General features: G+C 39.4%; 1 protein-coding gene across 1 annotated transcript in view; it reads right to left on the bottom strand.

The window, feature by feature from the left end:
• Positions 1-17,626, bottom strand: part of TRPM6 (transient receptor potential cation channel subfamily M member 6) — a 105,226-nt gene that overhangs the window by 19,518 nt on the left and 68,082 nt on the right. The window contains exons 19-29 of the mRNA XM_086479342.1: positions 16,585-16,719; positions 15,406-15,534; positions 13,052-13,303; positions 11,919-12,093; positions 10,194-10,308; positions 8,326-8,525; positions 5,919-6,051; positions 3,022-4,163; positions 2,192-2,304; positions 1,127-1,253; positions 120-217 (exon numbers count right to left, since the gene is read on the bottom strand). Coding sequence (XP_086335468.1) covers positions 120-217; positions 1,127-1,253; positions 2,192-2,304; positions 3,022-4,163; positions 5,919-6,051; positions 8,326-8,525; positions 10,194-10,308; positions 11,919-12,093; positions 13,052-13,303; positions 15,406-15,534; positions 16,585-16,719 — 2,619 coding nt within the window. The remainder of the gene's footprint in view (positions 1-119; positions 218-1,126; positions 1,254-2,191; positions 2,305-3,021; positions 4,164-5,918; positions 6,052-8,325; positions 8,526-10,193; positions 10,309-11,918; positions 12,094-13,051; positions 13,304-15,405; positions 15,535-16,584; positions 16,720-17,626) is intronic.

Genomic DNA, 17,626 nt, shown 5'->3' with positions numbered 1-17,626 from the left:
TCTCAAGAGGTATTTCATGACAAAGAACCTACAGTGGCAAGTCCAGGGACTTCAGTAGAGCTACCCTGGGCTCATCCCAGCCAAAACTATGGTCCAGGATGTGTAATGTTAGGTCTTACCTCTTGAGAATGCCTGAAGTAATCACAGAACGGTATAGTGTGCCTACTGATGTCTTGATTTTTCATTTTCTGGTGCATGTAACTGAGACGTTCCAAACCTAGTCAAAAGAGCAGGTGTCAGCTATTTCCAGACTGTAAATGAACAGCTCTACTGCTACAAACTAAACATGTATGCAGTGCTATAAAATAAATGCCTATATACCATATTGCTCCAGCAAACGTGTAATGGCCTATAAAAGCAATAACAGAATTTCTTAGGGTTAAAATGGACTGTTTCTACTCTCTGTCAGCATATTTCAGAGGAGAGCAGCCCTTCTCAGACAATGCTGTGCTGAGTCACAGCATTCCCTGGTTCTTCTCCCAGCAGCTTGCAGGATGATGCCAGTGAGCTGCATTACAGAAAAGCTGAAAGATAAGACAAACTATGCAAAGGATTTCTGAGAATGAAAGAGCTGGGGAATGGCTAAAAGAAGAGTAAGAATGCCATTCCCTTTTCATTCCAACAGAGACAATACAGAATTCATTTATTCCCTTTGGAGGATGTGTTTCTGAGCAATAAGTAATGAATAATGCATGCAGAGGATCTGCCAGAAGATATAGAATCGCAGCACTGCCTGTGAGTATAAACGCCCTGAGAAATTCACAAGAGAGATTATTTTGCAATTAGCCAGAATGCCTCTTTAGACGACACCTTAGGAGAAGAGACAAGGATATGGTCCTCCTTGCTTCCCACTTATTCCTAAGGATTAGTGCTCTACTACCTCCCAGGCGAGACAGGCAGCACTCCTGGAAAGTTTTATGCGACCTTCCACCCAGTCTATGCCCCTTTTGCCTCAGCAATGACCCAGCAAATAACTGCGTTGTATGGGCCTGCAACCTAAGTTTAATTCTGAAAAATTATGCCGTGAGGTGAAGGTGGTGGATGACACTTTGAATTTGTGATTTTTTATTTACTACTTCTTTTTAAAAGCTGTTCTGAATTTCACCATCTGCAAAATATCACGTACTTAGCTGACTGAAATTAGACACAGTGAGCCAGTTCTTGCTGTGTTTCTCTTGCTCATCCCAGACATTGATCTCTGCAGGCTCTGAGCTCACTTGGGTGTTCTGGGGACAATCATCCACTCTAATCACCTGGCAAGACACAGACAGACAAAACAACACTTGATTTATAGGATGGCTAGCACCTCTGCAGTTCCTCTGACAGCCTATGACATGGCCTTTCAGAGCATCACTGAAATGCCAATGACTGAACTTGCTCCCGACCGAGAAACAGATTTTCCCATTTTTGCTACAAGTTGCAGAAAATACATTGCTTTTGTCTAGTAAAATACTGATGAAAGATCTAGCACTACAGCTTTTTAAAACAAAGTTTGAAGTCCCTCATAATATCTTCAGAGGTATTATGTCTCAAAGTTCAAGTCCAAGATCCGTTCCTGACCCGAGCATCTTAACAAATCATCTTCAGTTTTCACCTCATTAAATAGAGGTAACTCTTTCCAGCTGACAAACATCCTAGGAATCTCTTTATAAATTCATAAATAGATTTTTATATATATATACACACACATACAGTTATGAAAGCTGCCCCATACATATGACACAATCAATAAGCTGACTGGAATGTGATAAATGTTTGATGGATTCAGAGAAAAGACTGCAGGACTCTTATAGGCAGGAGACAACATTATGAGGCCTGACTTGCTTGTTTACAGTTGCATACTGCCTGGATATGGCTCACCAATCCTTAAGTCTGTCGTAGGTTGTATGAAGCCTGCCCAAGTCCTCCTGCCAGCTAAAGTGCAAGGACTGATTCCTTTCTGGGTAAAACAAATAACACCCCTGACATCCTATCCAGCAAAGTCCATAGACTTCAACACGTTCAAACCTGAGATCCCACACATTCAAACAGAAAGGAAATTAAACCAAAGCCAGACACACAAAAAAACCGCCCCAATTTGTGTGCAGCATTTTAATTGTATGTATTTTCAACTAAGCCATACTGCAGAACGGCTTTTAATGAATGAAAAAGACAGCTATGGGATATGTGATTCTCTTGCATCTGTACATACCGGCACCTGAAGGGGTTTTCGATTCTTCTTTTCTCTCCCAGACTTTCTGTCTCTGTTTTGTTGTTTTTCTTTTGTTGCCTCACTGTGGTGTAGCTCACTGGATCGTAAAGACTCTGTGGGAAAGAGTCAAAATACACCATTAAACTACAGAGCTTTTGTTTACTAAGAGAAGATCTGATAAGACTAGGAGCTGGCTGATCTCCAAAGCAAGCTGAGAAAGACTTGTGACACCCAAAGCTAATATTCATGCAGTTCAGTGCAAAGATGTGCACCATCATAAGATATAAAACAACAAATGTTATCCATCATCTTATATTTATACTTAGCACTGGAATCTGCTATATTTTAGCTGTTGGTAAGCAAACTTGCTGGTGGACAGGGAGGTTTTTAAACTGGCTATAAAAACGTATACCTCTTCATTCTCCATGCACACATCTGAGCTATGATACTGCTAATGTACCTCTTAGAGACTGCGTAATCTATTTTGGCTCCTGTAACTCTTGCACTGCATCCCCAGGGCAGGAGACTTCCCCAACAGAGCACAGTTCCTCTGTCACACCACCTGTGTAGCCACAGCCATAGGGATCCCATGAGACGGGGAAAATCAGCACGGCTGACACACAGGTGTGGTGTAGCTTGGATACCACGCACACTTCGGAAATCCCCTACAGCAGTCAGACCCAGCACAAAGAACATGAAGGAGTAACTCTGGACTCTCTGCTACTACCCTCAACTGCAGCTAATACCTCCTTTGTGCAAAGGAAATGTCTTTATAATGTCTTGGGCTCTTCAGTAAAAGACACTGTACAGGTGTACTGTTTTATAATTACCACCTATGGCTTTGCAGGTTTTCTCTCTTTTATCTTTCTTAGGGGACTGTAAACTGTTACTCCTGCAGAAACTCCAATCCCTCCACAGTGGGCTGATCCAGAAGGACGTGCTGCGTTTCAGCTTGTTCTGAGAGATGATGCTGCTGCGATGTGACCTGTCAGAGCTGTAGGAGAAGGACTTTGATTCTCTTATCTTGACATGCCTGGGAGGACTACCCGTGCAATTGCAGTCACCGTTATAGGTGGAATGTATGCATATGGCCGCCTTCTTTGTTTCTGAGCTGAAAACCCCTTTTTCATCACCTTCAGAGAATCCCCAGTTCACATAACCACCTTCAGTTTCTTCCCTGTCATCGCAGGAGGGTGCTGCACTCTCTTCAATATCCAGCGATGGCTGGAGACCAAGAGGCTGAACAGTCTCTATGGTATTAGTCTTTTCTGATGGCAAATGAGTAACAAAATCTCTCTGGCTCCATTGATAATCTCCTGACTCTTTGCCAATAAGGCTGACATTCCGCAAGTTTTGCTGCACCACAATGCTACTTTGCAGTTCATCTCTGAATGCGTTGTCCCTGTACTTGGCAGGAGTGCTCAAAAAGGAGAAATCTATGGTGACATCCTCAGAGAAAGACCCTCCCTGATGGTCAGGGGGCACCAGCAAAAACTGTCCATATCTAGGCGTTGACTTAGTCTCAGAGGATACTCCTGAAGTGAGTGTGTCACTTTCTATTTCTATCTTTCGAGAGCTGTCTTCTACTACTTTGTTACTCTCGGCCCTCGACACATGGTCTTTGCATTCTGATGGCCACTGACTTCTTACCAAGCTCCGTAAGAGGGACGGTGGCATGCTGTAGTAGTGGTATTTCTTGTCATACAAACACTCCAGGCTGCTCAAGGTCTTGGAATAGAGTGCATTGCTCCAGCTATGGGGCAGCTTCCTACAGGTATGATGTTTTGTGTCAGCCAGTAAGGCTTCTTTCACCTGCAAGGTGTCTACAGCCGAAAGCACTTTCAGAATGTCCACTGTCAAGGCAGACAGGTCTTGCAAATGTCCTAGCTGGCTATCCAGGGAGAGTAAAGACTCCTTGATGTAAAATACCTTCTCATGTACTTCTTTAAGCTGCAGAAACATCTCTTCCACTCTAGGCAGAAAAAGAAAATATAATTCAAACACCAAGATACAGATCTTTACTTCTGCTTGCCAGATGATGACGGAAGCCAATAACACATTTCAAAAAGTCAGTGTTTCACGCAGTCCTTTAATTTTTTTTAATGGTGACTTCCATTCCCATGAATATCTATACTTGGCAAAACTCACCCAGCTTTAAAACCTGTCATTCAGATTACTGGGCCAACAGCCAGTGACTTTAACGAAACAGGCTTTTTCTCAAGGAGTATCTATTTTAAAAACTGCTATTTTCCTGCTAATGTCCATTCCTTGCCATAGAACTACTAAACCACAGACAGCAGGACACAGCTTTGGAAATGCTGCATTTGCTATCGCTGTAAATGTAACATGCTCTAAAGTATACTTCTTGTCATCCAGTCATGCTGCATTTCTACATTTCTTGTGCAAGCATGAGAAGGACAAGGCTCACACAAACCTACAGATACTCTTGCATTTCTCAGGTACTGGAGACTGCTGTGAAAAGTGTCTTCCCAAGAATGAATCTGGCCTCTGGGAACAAATTCTGCGTGTCTGATGCCATCAGTTATCTTCAGGTAAAATTCAACTGCCCAAAAAGCAAAGCCTTTTTTTATGGTCTTCAAATCCCCTGTGAATACTGCAAGAACTTCTTGGCCTGGAATTATATAGTTTTAACCAAATTGTTATCTTCATGTTTCCTGAAGATACTCTCTCTGGTGTTGTATCGCTAAGACAGTGACAAACGAGCTGCAGGTAATATGCCAAAGTTGCTCCTTTCCTTTGTCACTAACTAAAAGATGTAGTATTTAACCAACAGCTGAATAAAAGCAAAGTCCAGTGTTCCAAAACATTTTATTCATGTAAATTAATTTCTTGTATTAATGTTATGCAATGCTGTAAAGTGTGTTTCAGCTTTGCACTCAGAAAAAAATTCCTTTCCAGATCTATATTTACACACTAAATGCCATCTTGCTGTAATCAATTTTGCAGCTTTTAAACAAAGCTATTTATTTTATTTCTTTTACAGGGGACATTAATTTTGGTTTTGTGTTTTTTTCTAGTATGTAGAAAATAAGATTATGAACAGGCAAAGATTAAGAGGCTATCTTTCTTTAGGCAAAACAAATTTGTTAGATGAGATCAGTGTTGGCATTCAGTAATACTTTTTATAGCACTCACTTTCTTTAACTCTTCCCATTAAACTTATTGGCAGTTTTGCTATTGATTTCAATAGCAAGCTAAATTAGGCCAATACTGAGAGTTTTGAAACCCCATTGACAGTTGTATATCGACATTTTGCAAACCAGGACACTACATTGCAGATAATGCTACAATGGTTATACGGTTATTTCTGTAAACAGCAGTTATACTCAATCACAAGCAATATTCCCACAGAGTTCCTACACTGATAGGCCTTTAAATAAAAATATGAGTTGTATGACGTACTTTGGCACATTTTCGTGGTGCTACCTGATCTGCAAAAGTGAAACTGAGCAACACCTTACTGTACCCCTTTAACTATCTGCACACTGCAAACATCCGGGGATGCAATTCTGCTAGCAAGGCTGCCCAGCCAGGCCTGCCATGCAGTTCAAACATACATTATATTTCCACCAAATTAGCAAGGCCTGTGCATGCTATTGCTCCTCATGCTGACAGTGGCCACAACCTGTTCCAAAAGCATTAGCTTATCAAAGTCTTTTTATATGACAAATGTACACAAAGAGTACAAATCTGCAGAAAAACTCACCTTTCTGTTGTCAGACGGATCCTTTCACTGTCACTGGAACTCAGGCTTTCACTCTTCTCGTGAAAATATTTTTCCACACACTGTTCCTCAAAGTCATGGAGTTTCTTTAACTCCTCATCACTCAGGTACAGCTCTGAACAAATGAGGTAGGAGTCAGTATGAACAAATGCAATTGTTTATAAGCAATGCAATTGTTTATAAGCATCCATGAGAAAAAAGATGAAAATTCTTAGAACTAGTTTTCTCCCCATCCCTTGACAAGAATGAATCAGACCTAACTCCATTAATTTGGGCTTATGTACAAAGCTTCAATATGCCAAATACATGTAAACGTGTTTTTTGTCCTTCCTTACGGAGCAAAACCACACTGACAAAAATTCCAGTGGACTCCCTTTTAAAGCCTCAAAAGTACATACACAAATGGCTGCTCAAAAAGGTGTATTTTCTCCCAAAGTTTTTCCTGTATTTTGTTATACATGTGTGATTCACTAGACTTAGCTATAGATATGTAAGACTTACAAAGTTTTCACTACAATTTGGTCCAGGCATTCATTTAGGGCTAGTCACCTATAACCTTTCAAGTACTCAAAGCCACAAAGCTTTTTTTCACCTAATTGCTTCACATGTTCATATGTATAAAACATTTAAGCAAGATTACTGGGCAGAAAAGAACACACTCAGAAGTTTAAAACTCTGCAGCTTGGACTGCTCATGATGCTATTCTTCTAGTACACGAAGACCTCTGAGAGAACAGATCAATTATACGTCAGTATGAAGAAATGGATAGGGTGGAAAGCTGCTTTTCTGATCCAAACGCCACATTTTCCAAGTTCCTTTTCTCTTTCCTTTTTTACATACCAGAGTCCCCATTGTACTTGCTAGAGGAGTATCTGTGCGAAGCAACACAGCAGTGTTTGCTACAAGCATGTAGCATTCGGCTGTAACACACAGCTCAGCAGGGAAGCACCCCCGCAGTGTTCCAGGGTCCCTCTCTCACTCTGAATGAGACTTGATCACCTCCTAGGCTCTTTTGCCCCCTAACCCATCTATGTTCTTGCCTCAAAGATTTCACTCTCTGTATCACTGGTTTTCCACACGGTGGCACTGGATCCTCATTGCTAGAACTAATTAATTATAACCACACCAAAATTTAAGAAGAAACTTATCAAGCAATGCATAGGCATATAGAAAAGGCACACAAAGGTATAGAAAGAGAAAAAAGCCTCTTTCTGAGAGAAGTGTAGGCAAGGCATGAGACCTCTTCTATCCAAGGACTTTTAGATGTGCTAAGCAGAGTTTCAGTTTCCCTTGTGCCTAATGCACCTCACAAGTAAGACACCCTCTATGCTGTCAGTGACTTATACTATGTGTGCATATAAAGTAAGCAGTGGTACTTCAAAGGCAGGCTGATGTATCCAGTCATTATGGAAGAGCCAAGCCTGGGAGCAGCAGTAAAGCAGCTCAGCATTGATTAGTTAAGCCCATTTTTGAAGTCTGTAACCACCTGCGAGTGTGCTAGGTATCTTCAGGGATTCATGTTCAGCAGAGAAAATCCTAAATGAAGCACAACCCAGGCAGGGTCTGCTCACTTCTGTTATCAGGCATCAAGGATGTACATTCCACCAAAAAAGGATGAGACTGTATAACACTATGCACTGATATTCCTCAGTGGTTTTTTTAGGTAAGGTTACAGCCACTAGTCGCTCCTCTTCCGTGTTCCCCTGCCTCATCCCACCAACCACCAAGCCTCACTACTGAGTATTCATTCCTGTCCCAAGATCTTGTGTTCCCCTCCCCTGGCACCGCTGCAGGGGCTGGCAACAGTGGGAGAGGGCACTGTCATTGCCTTAAAGAGGCATTAGGAAGGACTCTGGGATGCAGAAGTCCAGTTTGGGAAGGGTGAAGGAGGTGGGGTTAAGGTGCAGTGATGAGCCAGTACACAAAAGAAGGGATGTAGTGAGGAGGAGGGAGGCCCCTATGATCTCTCTCTGCATCTGCCATCACTGGATCTCCTCTGTCCTCAGACTCTGCAGCTTCTTTCTCTGGGCAATGTACAGAAATGTATACCTCCAGTATTGTTTACTTTCTTTCAAAATAAGGCTATTCACTCCTACAGAATAAGTTGCTGTCACTTTATTTCAGCTCAGAGTTGACATGTGTCTTGGCTGATGCACAGTATGTAGCACAGCAAAAGCCAAATACAAAGCAAAGCATTCCCCTAGTCACTTTTTCCTACAAGTGTTCTCAGACAGGCAAGTCAAATTCCATTTTGCAAATAAAAACAGCCTCCTACCCAGAGAATCTCTTTTTGGGGTTTTTTGGAGGAACTGAGCTACAAAGTGATGGGAGGCTGGCAAAACATTCCTCATCAGCTTTTTCTTTTGGTCCCCAGCTTAGCTCTGCTTACTTAGTCCAACGTCACCTTCCTCTTGATCCAGCTCATTTTGGGGCTGATAGTGGAAGATGCGGTTTATCAGAAGTCCAATGTGGCTCAGAAGGATGAAAGGTGGAGGCAGCCACGGCTTCTCATGGTAGGTCATAATGTAGCGGTACCGGTTGTACTTCCAGAGCTTGTTCGATATGGATTTCAAATCATAATAAACATTACTGAGAAGAGAGACAGAGTGGCAAGGAGGGTAAAACACTCCTGTGAGGAATACTCCCAATACAGTACATGATGCTTGTCTACAGATCTAATTTGACACTGAAGAAAAGTCCCATCCCTCCAGTGAGGTAAATCAGCTTAGCAACTTTCATTTAACAAAGCAGCAGCATGTGCCTGCAGCTAGTGCACTGAGAATGAGTTCTTCAAAGCTGCCTAACGGATTTGGAGATCCAATTCCCACTCACATTAATGGGTACTGGGCAAAAAATATCCCTGAAGTGGCTTTGAAATCTCAGCCAGATTATTTAAACTTTAATACGTAGCCTAACTGAGAATTCAACACTGTCTGCCTCTTTGGACTAGATTAAACGTAGGAGTCAGGCTAAGGGAAGATTGTTAACAAAATGGTTCTGTTCACTCTCCCTAAACAAAATACTTGCTGTAAAAGGCAGCTACACAAGTGATTCTTCTGCAGGGTGCTCTCTGGAGCCATGATATTACTAAACATAACTGGTGTTGCACTGAATAATTTCCTGGATCTACTATCACAGACCCAGGTACAGGAAAGTAACTTTGTGGTTTCCGGCACTGTAATTTCAGTTGCACCATTATACTACACACCCAGCATATAATCACAAAAACATCATCTTTGCTTCTGGGAGCTTAATTAAATATATTGCTCATACCCATTTTTGGTCCCACTTCTGGAACAATCAAATCACTAGGCAGAAGATTTAACATATCATCATTGCTGAAGGTTTAAATCTAGAAATAATTCAAATTATTTCACAGCTGTGTATTAAAAAAAAAAAAAAAAAAAAAAAAAAGATGCCTTGCCACAATTTCAAGAAAGGGATTTCTAATTGGAAGTGGGAATAGAATGAGTTTTGATCATTCAGTATTCTTGAATATTAATCACTATGATTCTTCATTTGAAAATTTTTTAACCTACAGCTGACTTTTACTTCCCTAGAAATACTAGAACTCTAGGAAAAAATAATTAACTGCATGAGTTAGACTGCTTTTTACTAATATTTTGCAGAAGTTGATCCACTACAAGGGCTTCCCTGTTAAAACTTGAAAGGATAGAATTACTATAAAGACACCAACCAATTATTACAGAAGTACTATGAATTACTATAAACACCCTTCCAACTCTGGCAGCGGACACTGAAAAGTGATTAGTTAAAAACACTACAGTTAGATTTCAGTCTAGAACATATCAAATCACACCAAACAAGAAGAACTTTCAATTTCCTAAAGGAAGAACATGTTCCTACAAAGTCATTATCCTCTTTCCTTGAATACCTTCTCCACTTATCTGCCAATTTAAATCTTAGGCTACCCTATGACAAACATCATATAGGATTTCAGCACAACAAATACAACTTTCAGGAACAAAACAGCTGAATTAATGTGGCTTGTTTGCCAACTGGAGTTGTCCACTTTCACAGGGTCAGATTCTGTTTAAATAGCAAAACAGTTTAGATGTCTGCTCACCACCCTCTTGCTTCCACCAGTGTTTCTTTATTCACCACACGGAAGATGAGATAACAACCACCATCAACATGTCCCTGCTGGGGCATTTGTGGTGAAAGGCTTTTGCAGAAGTGTTGGCAGAACATCTCTTAGCGGCTTTTGCTTTTGCAGCAATATACCATGGTACCTACTTAAAGAAAGCAATAAGCAAGTTGACCATGATGATGTACTGCACAAAGAGGTAGACAGCTTGGAGGAACGGTGTGAGGAAGGAGCCAGGAGGACAGTCTTCATTGGTTTCACAGACTGAAAGTGAAGGACATACAGAGCATGGTTACCGGAAATCAGAGCAGAGCACAACAACGGTGTGTGCTCCTCATATGCCCCACCAAGACATACAACAGCCTTTGTTACTTACACAGAGTTACATTACTATATTTACAACTAAAAAGTCTACCTCCATGTAAATGAGATCTGAGACCTCCTCATGATACTACTGTGCCCTATTTTCCATTGCAATTCAGAAGCTATGCACATCATGTCATACGTATCCGTTCTTATGCCAGTCACCCCAACTTTTTGTTAAGGGGAAAAATGATGCAGCTGAAAAGTATTTGAGAGATAGCACACACTCAAGTAAACTGAAATCCAAATCTTTGATCCTTAAAGCAAATGGCAAAGCTTTCACTGACTTGAATGTGGAAAGGATACAGCACGAAGGCTGCTTTACCAGCACTGGAATGTTACTCCTTTAGAGCTTCACTAAGATCATATTAACTCATGTGCAAAAGGATATATGACTACGAATATTTGTGACATGAAACAACAAAGCATAGAAATGAAGGGATCCCTCTTAATGTTTTTAACTTGTAAAAATAAATACTTTTCAGTCTTTATAATTTTTAATCAATTTTTACACCTTTGAGGAAATTTTAAATTACATTTATAAGGCAGTAGCCCTAAGTTCAGAACATATTCCACAGCATAAAGAGTCGTTAGAGAAATCATAGGTTTATGCGTGAAATGTCAAATTTCTAAAGGTTTAGCATTAATAAGTGATTAAATAGATTAAACAGTCAAGCTTAACAGTGTGCTTTCATTAAAAGAATTTTGACTTATATAACCAAAATACATAGCCATCATATGATTGTTTCAACAAGAATAATGGATGCAACATTTTAAATTCGGTCTATGCTGAACTACGTTATCTTAAATATCTGTATCTATTCGCATACCTATTTTTCTATTTTAGGGACTGTTTTACTTGTGCCTATCACTTAGCATCATAACAGTGCCTTCCATCTGTAATGATGAAATACCTCCTGGAATGCCAGGTTCTTCTCTCTTACTAAGACAAGGTCAAAGCCATAATCAAGATATAACATTTTTCCTGTTTACATTGATTGGTTATATTTTTCCAATGTTCAACTGGTTTATCTGTTCAAGAATGATGCCAGATAACACTTACTATGAGGAAAAATAATTTTTTTCTTCTTTTTCCTTTTTTGTTTTCTCTTTATTCTTTCTTCCTTTAAGGCAACTTTGTAATCTTTTCTCCAAGAGATCAGCATCTTTGGATTCACCTAATTGGAAATTCATTTCACTGCCAGATCCCCTGACCATGAACTAGCTTAGTACTAGCTCCTATGTGCTTTGCTCTGAGCTTTGCAATATACTTTATTTGAAAAACTAAATTAGAAGGTTTCAAAGCTTAATCTTTATTTTTAACAAAGAAACTAATATTCTCACCTTTATTCATGCAGTACTACTCATTAAGGACATGTATATACTGGAATCAAAATTGTTTGAGAAAGAATAGACTCAATATGTAGTCAAAACTCTAGGAGCCCAAAGTGGACATGTTTGTGAACATATTAAATTTAAGCTTGTTGAATTGTGTTGTGAAAACTACCTACCATCTATTTCTCCAGCATAGACTTCACCAAACATCATCCAGTAAGGCTGAAATACAATATCTCGTGCCAGAGTCCAAGAAGGAGGCTCCTCTGGTGAAAGGATTGCCTTTCGTGACACTCCAAAACTCAATAGGACTATGGCCATCATGACCACAATATAGAACATGTTTGCTGTCTGGAAGGTATGCATGAAACAATGAGCTGTGGTAGTTACATGTAAAGGAGACATACATCTTACAGAAGAGAATCCATCGCTGCTTTAACACATCAGAATAGAAAAACAAGGCTAAGAATCTAATATGCTGGAGGAAATAAAAATATTTTATTTCTATGACTTGGACTACCCAAGTATTTTATAGAGGTTAGAGTCATCCTGGACCAAAAAAAGGCCACAAGTCCTACTTCCCTCTCAAGTCCCTCTCACAATCTTAAGCAAGATTTGAAAAATGCAGAGACATTACGATGGTGCTTTTCCTCAGTGGTATTTCCTCCAAATTGAGAGCAAGGAATAGCAGTGAAAATTATTTTGCCTTCTAACACTGAATCAGAATTACTATGCAAGAAAGAATGTAAAAGTATTAATACGATAGTTCCCAATAACCAAGGGAAATTACAGTGGGAATCTGCAGATGTCCCTCAAGACTAGGCAGCAGTTCAGCAGCAGTTCTTATACCAAAAGAGAAAAAAATTAACTTTGATCTCAGAGAAATTTTGCCTGCTAAAATGGGATATAATTATTTGAATCAAAATGTAAAATAATAATGAGACAGCTTCCAAGAGCTAGGGGAATTATCTATAGTAGTGAGCCCGTCTGCAAGAGATAGTGATTTTTCTTTCTCCTGTTATCAAGCTGGATCAGAAACTAAGCTGAAATGCAACCCTTCTCTAAGGAACAAAGCAAAAACGGCTTTTGTGAATAAATTCAAATAATGAATAAATTAGAGAGAACTGAAATCTGAATATGGTCAACTCACAAACAGAAAAAGATATAGTATTTTCAGGTAATACATTCACTATGAATTACTAGGTGACCTCTCCTTTGACCACCATTCTTTTCTGTAACTTCTGACCTTTACACATTCTTCAACAGATGCCTTAACTACAAAAATATTGCTCCAAAGCATAACACTTACCATTTTCCCAATCATTGTCAGGTATGGACCAGCATGCTGATTCACAGCAAAAAGATCAAGGAGTCGAGCATACCAAAATATTATATCCAAGCAGTAAAGTAGCCTCCCTGCAGTTTTAACAGGGGGGTCAGACCAGCGCAAGCCAAAACCAATCATAAACAGGATGATAGCTATAGAATCAGTAAAATTCCAGTATTCATAAATCCACACCTTCACTTTTTGGCGGAATTTTCCAGGTTCTGAGATAAACACCTGAGTAGAACGTGGGGAAAAAAAACAAACAAACAAACAAACAACAAAACTTCATTAACATCACAGATACATTCTTTAACCTTTTCTGTCTGAACTGTTTTATAACACTTGGGAATGTATAATTTTTTCCTTTTATTTTTCACGCCCATGTACTGCATATTGTCATTCACTGTTAGTTGAGGTTTGTAATCTATAGTGTCACTTTGCTCAAGTATACCACACCAAACAGAACAGCTCTTCATAAAGAAAAATGGATTCTGAGCCTGAACCCATTCACTAAAGAGCACATTCATCAGCAGAAAAGAGCTGCCAGTATAGAACTGTTATGCATACGTATCATTATAAATTAACGAGCATTTTCCAGAGGAATGGTCATGACCTGCAACAGCCCTTTCAAAAGCCCCTAAGTCATGGAAAGTACCAGCCTAACCTTGCTGATGGGAAAATAACTAACGCCTTCATTTCAGACTGAAAATATAAAGAAAGATCCTTGTATTCCACCAAGGACAGGCTAAAAAAAGGAGTGCTAGCAACTACCAAGGTAAAGAATGAAATGTTCACTCCTTGAACTATGAGGTGCCCCAAAGGGATTTTAAGCTTCATTGAGCAAATGTGTGAAGTGGAATCTTTGGGAGACCATAAATAAAACCTTTGCACATTGCACAAGTGAGGCCAATTATGCAGTGCTATGTAAGATCACACCGATAAGTACCGAGCAAAGGTGAGCTTTTGAAATGTTGCACCCTGATCCTGCAAAAATTTACCCATATGAACACATTAATGTAAACAAGTGATCCTTCTCAATTCAGCTGGACTAACTCACATGAGGATCTAGTTGCAGGATCAGGGCCTAAGGCTTTAACTATTACTTGATACAATCTAGAGAAATAGAGGTTTGCAGTTATATAAGACAAGGCCCTCAGCAGTTAATTACCGACATGTGTAGAACACAGTGTCCTACAAAGTCTTTGCCAGCAGACCGGAACTAGTACATGGACAAAGAAAATCAAGTAGAAGACATGAATTTCAAAGTCTCAAATGAATGCTAATGCTAGAAAGAAGAGCTGATGTTTCCACTGTCCCACCATCAATACAACGCAACAGCACAACAGTGATTTCCAAAGTGTTTGCTAATTCGCATTCAATTTTTTTCACAATTAGACAATCCTTGTGTAGATTTGTTCAATTTTATCTCATGCAGCCCTAGAACTTGTATGTTTACCCAAGCTTCAATATATTCCCAGCACTTCTGCCGCCCCTTGAAATCCTGCACCTCTCTTGTCCTGGTGTCGCAGTCTTCCAAGTGATTTGTAACAGTATCCTTCACTCAGAACTGTGACTGCTTTTTTTCAGTTTTATTCTTCTAAAGTACAGCATTTCAAATTTCCTATAAAAGACAATTCACACTACTATTGTTTACTATGTGTCGATTCTATAGTGAAGATATATCTGATCACATACAATAATTTGGGAAATACATAACTGCATTTGTCCCCCGACTTCAGGTTTGGAGTGCCAGTTGTGTTCAAAATCTTGGACCTAATCAACTGCAAATAATTGCAATTAATTTTGACTGGAATATCATTTTCCCATGTTTAATGAATCCAGCATTAAAAGTTGACAGTGAATTTTTTTCCCAGTTTCATTTAGAGAAGGTCAGTTAGACTTGATGGAGAGCCATAGATTATTCTACACATAACTCCTATCAATTGGTAACAATGTCCACACTAAAAGTAAATATCTAAAGACAAATTCCATATTTGTTATAAGAAATCTAACGGTCCACTCAAAAAAATTAAGAAACAGGTGCCTACATCAGGGCTCCAAATCTCAATCCAGCACAATCATTCTCAAGTGACCTGCACATTACCACAGGCTTTACTCAGAAAAATAGAGATTCAAGGACAAACTTGAATGCATTTTCAAAGCCCAAGTACTGGTCTTCAAATAAAAGACTTCTCAGAAATAAATCCCCTGTATAATTATTTCCTCTGCTAAATTCTCTACAAAAAGAATGCAGGATTTGGCATTCTTCAATTTATGGTATTCTCTGGTTTATAATACATCCTCTACAGATGAGAAGTATGAATGGAAAAACTTACCTCCCTGACTTTTTCAATAGCAGTGCTGAAAATATAAATGATAACAAGCCACTCTTGCACACTAGGCCTTGGTTCCATCTTCACCAACACGGTGTAAGTGAAGAGCATGAGAAACACCATGTACGCCATCTACAAAATACACAGTGTAAAAGCCATATGCACAAAAATCTCCAACAAATTTCTGCAAACATGTTGACAGGTGATTAGCCTGACTATATATATTCAAACTAATGGGGCACTGTCAGATTTTTGAGCCCAAAATCTTTCCTCCAGGTCTCCAAAGTATTTTCTGTGGGAATATCCTTAAACATCATTAGGAAATTAGTATTTTAGTGCTGAAAAAATGGGAGCAGAAGAGGAACTAATGCAGCACATGTTCCCCTAGGCCCCAAACTCATATATGAGACAGACTATCTTTTTCTGCACACAGTTACTTGAAAGGCAGTGTTATGCTTTTATCCTAGCCTCCTGTAGGAGCAAGTAACCATCCTCAAAGCTATGTGAATCAATGCTGGTTAGTCAGTGCCTTCCAAAACACAGCAAGAACAATTATCAGGTAGAAAGCACTATTTTAAAGGTACCAGAACACACTATAAATGTATCTGAGACAATAGATTAATAATGTATAAAGCAGTTAACCACACTCTGTTAAAGGAGTTACAGTTTATCTACATGGTGGTCTGACCCAAGAGGCAGCCTGATCTTAAACATCCTAAGGTTTACTGGCACAGGCTTAGTTACTAAAATTGATTTATAAATGCATATTTCTCTATAGCAACTGATCTCCTATAGACTAATATTCATTCCTTCAGAAAGAGTTCCTAAAGAAAGGGACACGAATATCTGTGAGGTATTTAAGGTACTTAAGGCCAGCTCCAAATCTATCTCTATATGTGCGATCAACCACTGTAAAAAGCTGTGCTTGGAATTTTCTTTAGTTCCTTATAATTGGGGGTTTGTTCTTTTTTGGCTTGGTTTAGTTTGTTTTAAATGCAGCTGCATGATTTTAACAGAAAAACTTTTCACTTAATTGTGAAAGAAATATTCAAATGTCTTGCCATTCACCCTGACCACCAACTGGCTGCAAATCCATGCTAGGCAAAGTAAAAGCAACATCAAGTGGTATTTGAAGGATCAAGGGAGGGTTTTGACAATCCGAGTTCCAATGTGATGACCAACCGTGTGAAACCAGAACTTGACAATTGGTGCATTGTAGAACTCATAGATTTTCCTAGTGCCAGGCAGGTTTCCTTGTCCACCATCTGCTCGGCTTTCATCAGACTTCTGAGCAACCTTCTCCACATCATAATCCTTCTTTAAAAGGAAACAGCGTTTTAAAAGTAAGAAACCATAGTCTATGACTGCAAAGGTTGTGTCATGTTAGAGGGAAGACAGGCACAGATGTTTAAACTTTTTTCTGAATACACAAACAATTACTGTAGCTTAATTTTGTCTGGTTACAACCACCTCATTTGCAATAATTAACATGCACACTTTTCCACTATAAATACTGATTCGGAGTCTGCCCTTATGACTACAGGCAGTGGACTAGGTGTCAGCAGACTTGAATCCACTCCTGTTTCTCCCACACATTTCTTTAAGTCTTTAAGCAAAGTCACTTAATCACTCTGTGTCTCACTTTTCCCATCTGCCAAATACAGATAAATAACACCTCCCAATACAACATAACTGTGTTAGCCAGAACTCCACTGATGACTATGGCACATTCTGAAATAAGAGGATGAGCATTGCATTTCCACTCATGTATACAGTAGCACAAAAACCACCAAGATGGTGATTCTAAATACCTAATCTAATTGCTATTTTTAATGTATTGTACACCTGATTAGAAGATGAGGATGAAATAAGCACTCTCTTACAAAGATCTGCCTACAAAAAATACAGGTAACCTCTTTATTATCCTCAGTAAAATGAAAACAAAAAATGGAAAAGCAAATACATTTGCTTCTGTACCCACAGTTTGACACTTGTCCGAGTACCCCTCTGAAAGTACAGATATCTGATTGCCTCTGAAGCCTAAGAAGAGCTGCAGACACATAGCAGTGAGCAACTGACAAAACCAAAGGATGCTGAAAGGAGTTTTCAGACATGAAGGAGAGGGGCCTGGGGGAAACATAAATAGGTAATAGTTGGGCAAGGCTAAGGGAACCAAACTACCATAGCCAGTTTTGTTTCAAGGCTGGCCAATTGCCTTGGCTAA

The sequence above is a fragment of the Leptosomus discolor genome, chromosome Z (genome assembly GCF_034619465.1).
Source record: "Leptosomus discolor isolate bLepDis1 chromosome Z, bLepDis1.hap2, whole genome shotgun sequence".
In the NCBI taxonomy this organism is placed as follows: Eukaryota; Metazoa; Chordata; class Aves; order Leptosomiformes; family Leptosomidae; genus Leptosomus; species Leptosomus discolor.
The sequence above is the reverse complement of the archived record's forward strand: the minus strand, read 5'-3'. Positions and strand labels throughout refer to the sequence as shown.